At 35.5% G+C, this 10109-nt stretch overlaps 1 protein-coding gene and 1 long non-coding RNA gene across 2 annotated transcripts; one reads left to right on the top strand and one right to left on the bottom strand.

Annotated features, from left to right (window-relative positions):
• The first annotated feature begins 361 nt into the window (after window positions 1-361).
• Window positions 362-5618, top strand: LOC140842649 (ABC transporter G family member 22-like). Its single transcript, XM_073210703.1, is given in 12 exon segments — window positions 362-403; window positions 534-931; window positions 934-963; window positions 1814-1884; window positions 2341-2576; window positions 2920-3075; window positions 3213-3396; window positions 3551-3859; window positions 4042-4329; window positions 4468-4752; window positions 4845-4952; window positions 5039-5618. Coding segments are annotated over 11 exon segments (2271 nt in total). The 5' UTR covers window positions 362-403; window positions 534-549; the 3' UTR covers window positions 5261-5618.
• Window positions 4635-6611, bottom strand: LOC140842650 (uncharacterized). The gene is made up of 3 exons (XR_012120461.1): window positions 5967-6611; window positions 5648-5871; window positions 4635-4773 (listed from the first exon to the last, which is right to left on the bottom strand). It is a non-coding gene; the product is annotated as an uncharacterized lncRNA (long non-coding RNA).
• Between the last annotated feature and the right edge of the window lie 3498 nt (window positions 6612-10109).

The following is a 10109-nucleotide window of genomic DNA, read 5'->3' on the forward strand; positions in this document are numbered from 1 at the left end:
TATATATATATATATATATATATATATATATATATATATATATATATATATATATATATATATATATATATATATATATAAACTCAATGACTAAGTTCGATCAAACAACATAATCTTAATTAGGACTCTAAATTGATTGAAGTTAAATGAAAATAAATTTAGGTTTCCAGTGTAATTTTCGCAACCATAATTTATATTTTTAAAACAACCGATGCTTATATTTGATTTGAAATTCTTCCGTTTAAAATGTAAATATAAATCCCTCTCAATTAAAATGAGGGGTATTTGTGTAACTTCAAGATTATCTATCGTTGGCCCTTATAAAAGAAAGGGAAGCGCGCGAGTTCCCTTCAGATCGAGACTCTTGGCTTTCTTTCATGACATAACCTTTCTCTAAATTTTGGTGAGTGAACTAATTGAATACATGAATTTTTTTAAGGAAAAACTAGGATACCGTTTCTTGTTATAAAATCCCATTTTTTAATACAAACATTTACCAATTTACAATCTTGAATTCTCATGTTTGCATGCAGAAAACGATCCACTGTTATGGCGATGGAGAAAACAAATTCTACAGTCGGTCTTCTACGAACAAAATCCGATCAGCTGGTGGAGACAATGGCGGAGGTACTGGCTTCAATGAAGTGTTCATTTTCATCCAGTGAAGCAGCTGCGGCGGAGGCGGCGTCTGGCCAAGAGGGTGGTGGCAATCTGTCAAGAAAGTCAAGCAAGAGTCTCCCGGCAGCTTCATCTGGGCAGAGCGGGGGAAGTACTGGGAAGAACACACACGTTCGAAAGTCGAGAAGCGCACAGATGAAAATCGAACTGGAAGATTTGAGCAGCGGCGCCGCCTTGAGCCGAGCTTCCAGCGCCAGCTTAGGCTTCTCTTTCTCCTTCACTGGCTTTACCGTGCCACCGGACGAAATTGATGATTAAAGCCATTTAGCGATGGTGAAACGTCACGTAAGTCTTCTCACTTTATTTGCATATATATGATTGCAAATGTTTATAGCCATATTTATCAAATCCGGGCCGGGTTTGATTTCTCTGCTCCATTTTGTAATTTGTACTATATTTCAGGTTATATATATATATATATATATATATATATATATATATATATATATATAGTAACCACCATGAACAATAGACTTGCTCAACAAGTGTGTAAAAACAAGCAATTTATGCAACTCATATGTATATGGGCCTGAGTAAAAAGCAATTTCTGCTCTTTGTATGGGTATGGACTAAGTCTCATGTTGGGTCAGTCTACGGTACACGATTGTTACAATAGAAGCCAAATTTAAGGAGAAAATAGATTTAGACGAAGTAATAATTATATTATCCTCTACAAAGTTTCCAATAATATGAATCTTTTGGGAAATAATTATATTATCCTCTACAAGTCTCTCGCCTACCCTATTCTCAAGGCAAGTTATCCTGTCCCCAAACAATAGATCCAGTCGAAATTATTAATTAAATTATTATCCGCACCGTTTTCTTTGGAAGTAGAAATGTGAAATTAATTATAGGTTTTCCAAATCTCTAAGTAAAACACACAAGCTAACTCAAATTTCAATAACTATTTTTCTTGCAAGGTGCAGAAATTGCTTGTTTTTGGCATTTTTTTTAAAAAAATTCATATCCACCTAAAGTCATATTTCTCAAATTAAGTATATATTTATTTTTTTAAATGTCCATCTGATTCATTTGTCGTGATTGTATAGTGCAGTGCAGTACCTGCGCTTCATGCAAAGCAAGAAACTGCATGTGTAACATTTCTGTACAATGTGTTGCTTAAATTTATTAGCAGCTGAAGATCTTGAGGCAGGCAGGCGCAGGAAGAAATTTCACGCAGATCCCACATTACCAATCTACCTCAAGGTGTGTAATACAAACCCGAAAACAAGATGCATGTGCTGTTTTTTTTTCTTTTCATGTTGAAAACATCGTTACCTGATGATCATATTAGACTCGGTACCGAGTTCAATAGTCGAGCCACGATTGATTGATATTATGTATTTGGGCAGGAAGGAAACGACGGTATTTTACAGATCAATACGACTTATTGAACATATCGCTATGGTATCTATCAGGTTCAGTCTTGTACAGAATTACATTTTATATGGCATCTTTGTACAAGACTTCCCTTAAAACCAGAACCAAATATATAAAACACAGTGTTGAAACTCAAAGGACCAACAAAACCACCAAAATGATAAGATTATAAGGTTGTAGAGATGAATGTAATAGAAGTTTCCTTATTATATATAATTGAGTGTGATGTGTGAAATTGGGGTGCGTCCGCCTTAAAACGACTATTTTCAATAATGCATGCAGTTCACGGATATAACATACAAGTTGGTTATCAAAAGAATAGCTTCAACGGTGGAGAAGGATATTTTGAATGGAATTACAGGCTCAGTTGTTCCAGGGGAAGTTTTAGCGTTGATGGGACCATCGGGATGCGGGAAGACGACATTGCTGAGTCTACTCGGAGGGCGAGTTACAGAGCACTCAATCGGCGGTTCTATAACTTACAACGATCAACCATATTCGAAGTCACTAAAAAGCAGGTGAGTATCAGCATAGTTAGGTAATATTTGCAAGTGTTTAAAAAGATTGATTATATACTTTCCCGTACAAATTTGCAAAACTTTGTAAAGAAAAATTTCAGAATCACTTTTTCAAGCATTAAGAATACCATAATATAAGAAATGTATGTGTATTTTATACAGCCCTACCCGAAACAATATACGAAATAAAGCTACAAGAAAGACACAAGTTAGGGGAACAATAGTTTTACTCACAAGAAATTAATATACCAACAATGTGATACTCTAAGGGATCAAGAATTGATCAAAGAAAAAACCACTGGAACACATTTGTAATGAAATACATTACCTTGTGTTGAAACAGGATCGGGTTCGTGACACAAGACGACATTCTATTCCCAAACCTTACAGTAAGAGAAACTCTAACATATGCAGCTCGACTACGACTTCCAAGGACATTAACAAAAGATGAAAAGGATAAAAGAGCCTTGGATGTTATACACGAGCTGGGTCTTGAAAGGTAACTACAGCGGCTTCCTCTGACAGTTTAAGCTTAAGATAACTTATGTTGTACTTTTAAACAGAAAAAAGATGTAAATTACTCTGAAGCTTTACAACAAACCTGACATAGATCAATGCAACACTGAATTTGACCAGGTGTCAAGACACAATAATTGGTGGCTCCTTCGTCACTGGCGTTTCAGGTGGAGAAAGGAAGCGTGTGTGCATCGGAAACGAGATAATAATCAACCCGTCCCTGTTGTTTCTCGATGAACCTACTTCTGGTCTGGATTCTACAACAGCTTTGAGGATAGTCGAGACCTTAAATGACATAGCAGAGGTAGCAATTCTAAATTCTTTCCCCGACCCAAACTACAGTTCTCCAGTTGTATTCTATCGATCTTACACTCTTATCTCTCTCTCTCTCTCTTTCATTTTGAGGATTCCAATTCCAATACTGTAACTCCTATATAATATGTCCAATACTGTGGCAGGCTGGAAAAACAGTAATTACCACAATCCATCAGCCGTCAAGCCGGCTTTTCCTTAAATTTGACAAGTTGATTTTACTTGGTAAAGGGAGCTTGCTTTATTTCGGAAAGGCATCAGAAGCTCTGGTTTACTTTACTACCATAGGATATTCCCCCCTTATAGCAATGAACCCTGCAGAATTCATGCTTGACCTAGCAAATGGAAATGTAACAGATATTTCCATCCCATCAGAATTCCAAGACAAAGTGCAAATGGGAAACTTCAGAGCAGAAACAAAGAGTGGAAAGATTGACCCTGCAGTTATACAAGAGGTAAAAGATATTTCGATACAAAAAATGAGAAATTTAGACTGGTGGTCGATTGATATATTTTAGCAACGTAAAAAAAATCAAAAATTTCTTTCTAAATGAAGAGTGTGCAATGTTAACACATTATCTTTTGCTTATTTTAACGACGTAAGCAATGTATTTAGAAAGAAATTTTTCTCATCCAGTATCTCGTGGAGGCCCATGAGGCACGAGTTGCTGTGCATGAGAAGGAAAATATTATGGAGCCAATATCTATGGATGAAGAAATGAAGTCTAAACTAAGTTATTCCAAGAGAGAATATGGAGCAAGCTGGCATGAACAATATTGCATATTATTTTGGAGAGGACTTAAAGAACGGAAGAATGACTATTTCAGCTGGTTGAGGATTACTCAGGTTCTGACAACAGCAACTATTTTGGGATTGTTGTGGTGGCAATCTGGTAGTGATAATCCCAAAGAACTTCAAGATCAGGTCATATATATTAAACTTTTCAAAATCATTAGTCGCTAGTATACAAATAAAATTACCCAAACTAAAACAGTATTTGTAGTACTTGATCCCCCTTGAAACAAGGTATCCTTCATGATCTAAAACGATATTTTATTGCAGGCTGGATTACTGTTCTTCATAGCTGTTTTCTGGGGGTTTTTCCCAGTCTTCACTGCCATATTTACGTTTCCTCAGGAAAGAGCCATGCTAAGCAAGGAGCGAGCAGCTGACATGTATAGGTTAAGCGCGTATTTTGTGGCTAGAACCACAAGTGATCTTCCGCTAGACCTGTTACTGCCAGTACTTTTTCTTCTTGTTGTATATTTTATGGCAGGCTTAAGAATGAATGCTGGCTCCTTTTTCCTCACGATGATGACAGTTTTTCTTTGCATTATAGCAGCTCAGGTGTGCCTTTCTTCGATTTACCTGATCAATCTCAGTACTTCAACAAGACAACTCCCCACACAAGATTTACTTAACACGTATTTTTGAAATAGGGACTTGGGCTAGCCATTGGTGCTACACTGTGGGATTTGAAAAGGGCAACAACCCTGGCCTCAGTCACTGTGATGACCTTCATGTTGGCTGGGGGATACTTTGTGCAGGTAAGTTCCAAATTTTAAAATACAATGTTGTAACATCTTCTAAATACATCAACTTCAAAAAATGATAAGTGATTAATAATTTGTAGAATGTCCCCGTGTTCGTATCATGGCTTCGTTATCTCTCGTTTAACTATCACACCTACAAGCTTCTACTCAAAGTGCAATACCAACACATCAGTCACACGATTAATGGGGTCAGAATAGACAGTGGTTACACGGAAGTTGGAGTTCTGCTAGCCATGGTCTTTGGCTACCGACTCCTAGCATACTTATCTTTGAGAAGAATGAAAATCCATCCAGGAGCTTAGATGTTCTGGCAGCGATACAAAGATGGTTTCAAAAGAACCGATGTTTTGGTTTCCAGACTTTTGACAAGCCATCAGGACAAGAAGAAAAATGAAGCATAACTACTTCCTTAGATGTTGGAACTTTTTGCCTCTTAAATAGGTTCTAATTCCAAGTTTGGCTTAGGTTAGGAAAAAGTATGTATTGTGGAGTCTTTGAAGACGAATTTACATGAAATATGTTGTACAATGAGGCTGTCATTTCACTTTTGGCATGAATCGGATGACACCTCCTAGAGAATTAGCCATTCACATATAGTTGTTGTAAAGTAGCTGATAGAATTTTAAAGAAGGCTCCAATAAAAGGTGTTATTTACTAGAATATATAAAACTCAAGCCGCCATAGAGTACCTCTATCTGCATTTATCACCATTCTGTCTACATGGACCAAAAGGAGCAGTTGACAATTGATTGCATGCTCAAGCACATCATGACCATACAGGAGCAACTAACGGCTTTCTGTCCAAAAGCCACGTATTTTCTTCAACTTCATGAAGAATATTATGCCAGAGTTCTCAACCAAGCAAGTAGCCGAAGAAGAGCAGCATCGAGAACAACATTTTTCTTTCCAAATCCTACATGAAATCGCAAAGAATACATAAATCAACTGAACCTAAACAAGCAAAGCAAATCAAATTTCAATCCATCAAAAACCTTTTGAGGGTCTTACGCATATTTGTTAGCTCACGAAGCTCTAATTGATTCATGATCTTTTATCAAGCTAGTCATTCTGCAACGGTTTAAGGAAAACAAATTGTTGGAGAAAATCAATGACCTCCGTTTTTTGTTCCCTTCATATTATTTCCCCAATAGACAGAAATCTGAAATTGTTTTCAAAGAAAAGAGTACTATTCTTCTACACGTTCCCAAAACATAAAAAAGCAAAGTGCATATGCATTGATTACATCAATTGTAGGGATATTAGATCTATCAAATTTGACAATATTCCATCATAGAACACTTTTTCCGAGTAAATAAAGAAACTAATAAAATCTCTTAGCTAAATCTGCCATTACTCTGTGTGCACACGTAACTCCTGAAAAGGCAACAGCTATAACACCATTCCCTGGAAAGGAACTAATCTACCATATTTTTCACTGCTGCTCTTGGATTACCAGAATGCATGCAACTACTGTGGGTGAATTTGGTTGCAGATGGCCCACCTGCTACGGCCCTCGGATTCAAGCATAAGAAAAAGCGAAAAAATCTATCATCACAATATTGTAACCAAAAAAATAAAACAAAGCAATCCATATTCACAAGATCTTTTAAAATCACAAAACTAAATGAAATAGGAGGAAAAAAAATAGAAACTATAAAGCCCATAAAATTAATTCATCTGAGTGATTATTTTTTTATTTCAATAAAATGTAAACAAGGTTGATGTTATTTTCATGTCATTATCGAGATAAAGATTTTCAGAAAAATATCAAAAATTAAAATGAATAAGAAAACAGTAAAAAAAAAATGAATTAATTGAGTGTAGGTTTGTTGCATCAAATTGGATTATTTGATTTTATTTTACTTAAATTAATTATGCTTTAAAGCTCTGTTAATCTAAACACGAAATTATGGCATTTTATTATAATATAATAATACTTGTTTAAATGCAAGTCTACGCAGTTGTTGCTTTAAAAAGAATAACTAAGTGGTTTGTATAATATGTTAGAAATGGATAGAATTTATATATTTGTTTTTAAATTTTATATAATATTATTATAAATTTTTAAGTACATAGTGGATCACTTTTATGATAATTTTTTTTTACTGGCTACTGAGAAAAAAATCTAAATACAAAATTGGGAAACTAAACTTTGTTACAAAGCAAAAACAAGAAATGATTCCAGAATTTATCTATGTAGAATTGAACATGTGTGTATTAATGCATCGATAATTTAATATTTTATATTGTAACATAAAAAACTTCATGAATTTAAACCAAAAAAATTACAAGAAACAAAATCCGAGGTACACAATTGAAAATCCTCCGGCACTATAATTTGTAGCATTTGGACAGATTCAAGAGACAGTATTCATCTTATTTTAACATGAATTAATTTATTTCTTGATCTCAAGATCTTCAAGTTTTATTTTTTTAAAGCATGAGATCATTAGTTGTTTGTGAATATCTTAATTGTGAAATGTCATATCATATTGGAATTCGACTATAACAAAAATATCAACAAATGAAAAACCAGTATTAATCTTCGTCTCACTTCTGATAAGACTCATTGTGAGGCCTAGGGTCGAAGAGGACGACGGGTGATCGTAGAGGTTGCACAGACAAAGAGCGACTCCTGATAGGCTTTTAGACAAAGGGAACATAAATGAACCGATCTTACACCGGCATGAGAGAGATTCGAAAACTGTTCATGTATGAGACTGTGCAGTTGAAGAGCGATTAAAAGATTTGATAGGTACTACTCATATGAAGAAAGTGAATGTGAAACCCGGGATTTTGTACAATCGTGATCTTACCAGATTAATAATTTGACGACGTAATCTTGGATATTAACGTTATTATTATCATCTCAGAATATAAGATTTGATGCATAGCTATCTAAGTCATGTTAATAATTTATCGTGTGTAGAATTTTGAGACATGAGATAATAATATACCTAGAATTCGAAATTTATCAGTACATATCATGCAATTTTCGAAAATTAGGGAACAAAAGATTTAGATTTCAACCAATATCACGATTATATCATGATCCAAGATTTCATTCAAATTCAAACGCGATATCACTCGATCACAATAGCAGCCAACCCCTATAAATAGAAGGGCCCTGTATTCGAAAATCACACTTCTTTTCACTCCAAATTTTCGAGAATCCCCCCTAGTCTCCTTAGGATTTTCGAGTACAGCGAAGCGCTGCCGCCGTCCAGCCAGAGAAGTAGGAATTTCGAAAATTCCTGTGCAAGCAATCTTAGCGATTAACGTTTCTTTTCATCAAGAATTCAAGGTAAGTGGGCAAATTTTAAAATTCTTAAATTTTCGGTTATGTGTTTATTTTTTTTAAGAAAAATTCGGTCGAACACCGTCTACGTTTTTTTAAGTCTTGGTACGTTTATACGTTGGCACTGTGAGAATTCCATGAAAATGGGTGGAATTCCAACATATGGCCCCTAACAGTGGGATAGAACTATTTTATGGTCTCGCCCCCTTAGAGGATCAAAACTTAGGGACTGATATCAGTAAACCATTAAAGGTGAAAAATCGCAGTGTTACAATGGTATGAATACGATGTTACGATTATGAAAGGCATGCTATAATTTTATGTTATTGTCGAAAATATTGAAAAAATCTTTATGTTGTGTTCGATATCCCCATTTACTGAGTATCCCCGAAATACTCACCACTTACACCCTTCCCCAGATAAATCCGAAGAACAGGTAAAGGAAGAAGAATCTAATCATTTTTGGGGCTGGTGATTATTTTAGATTTCGAGATTGGCTAGTGTAGGATTTTCTAATTTCAGCATCTTTAAATTTTATGTTAGACGTTTCCGCAAATTTATTTTATTTCAGTTGTAAAGACAGTTGTTTTAATTTTGAGAAATTGTGAATAATAAACTGGTTTTCGGTTTATACTATGCTACGAGGCTGGTTGTTTCAATTGTGTGATTGTTAAACAACGCCGGTGTCAAATCCCGAGTTTCGGGGCGTGACATTGCATCTTCTTTTCGGTAGCTCATCACGTAAAAACTCCAAGGTTAAGCGTGATTGACTTGGGGCAATTCTATGATAGGTGACCCCTTGGGAAGTTTCTTAGGGTTCGTTTGAGTGATGACATAAGCACGCTGGAAAGACTCGTCTTGGTATAGTGGAGACAGTCATCGAATTTGAAGCATTACAATAGATATCAGAGCCGACCTCTCCTAGTACGGTGTGGTTCGTGGACGAACCAAACGGAAGCTGGTGGGCATGTGAGGCACGGGGCTGAAGAGGACGGGGGGTGATCGGCGGTGCAATGAGATTGCACGGACAAAAAGCGGCTCCTGACAGGCTTCTAGGCGAAAGGAACATGAATGGACCGATCTTACATCGGCAGGAGAGGAATTCCAAAACTGTTCATGTATGAGACTGTGCAGTTGAGAATTGATTAAAAGATTTGATACGTATCACTCATATAAAGAATGTGCATCTTTTTTTCGGTAGCTCATCACATAAAAACTCCAATTTTAAGTGTGACTGACTTGAGGCAATTATAGGATGGATGACCCCTGTGAAGTTTCTTAGAGTACGTGTGAGGAAATAAACACGCTGGAAAGACTCGTCTTGATACTGTGGGACAATTGTCGAATATGAGACGTTACACTCATCAATTCCCGTATCTATTATTATTTTAATCTAATTTAAAGATAATCGATTTTTTCTATTACACGAATTATAGCATATTGTACGATACATTATTATAAATAAAAATATAGATCATTTCGATGAACACTATCGGGTCTATTCATTTCACGTGACCCATAAAAGGATCAATTTGAGCCACATATTCAAAGAAAGTAGTCCGTTTACTTTAATTTGTAATTTAATAATAAAGTCAAAATTATTAAAAATTTGAAAGAACAGGCTGCCACACCTAGCTACTTTCAAACGTGATTAAGTTAATTAACCCGTATGTACGTTACTCTCTTTTGACTAATACAAAGGAGGTGGATCTAGAAAATAATCTATTATTTCCACGAAAATAAATATTTTGATGATATCAAAATTTTTCTTTGGTTTGATCTTTACAGTTGAGTGGATCGAGTCGATATTATGGGTTTTGGACGACATAAATAGAGTCAGGGGACACCGAAGA

Source organism: Primulina eburnea, chromosome 10 (assembly GCF_022965805.1).
Source record: "Primulina eburnea isolate SZY01 chromosome 10, ASM2296580v1, whole genome shotgun sequence".
Taxonomy (NCBI): Eukaryota; Viridiplantae; Streptophyta; class Magnoliopsida; order Lamiales; family Gesneriaceae; genus Primulina; species Primulina eburnea.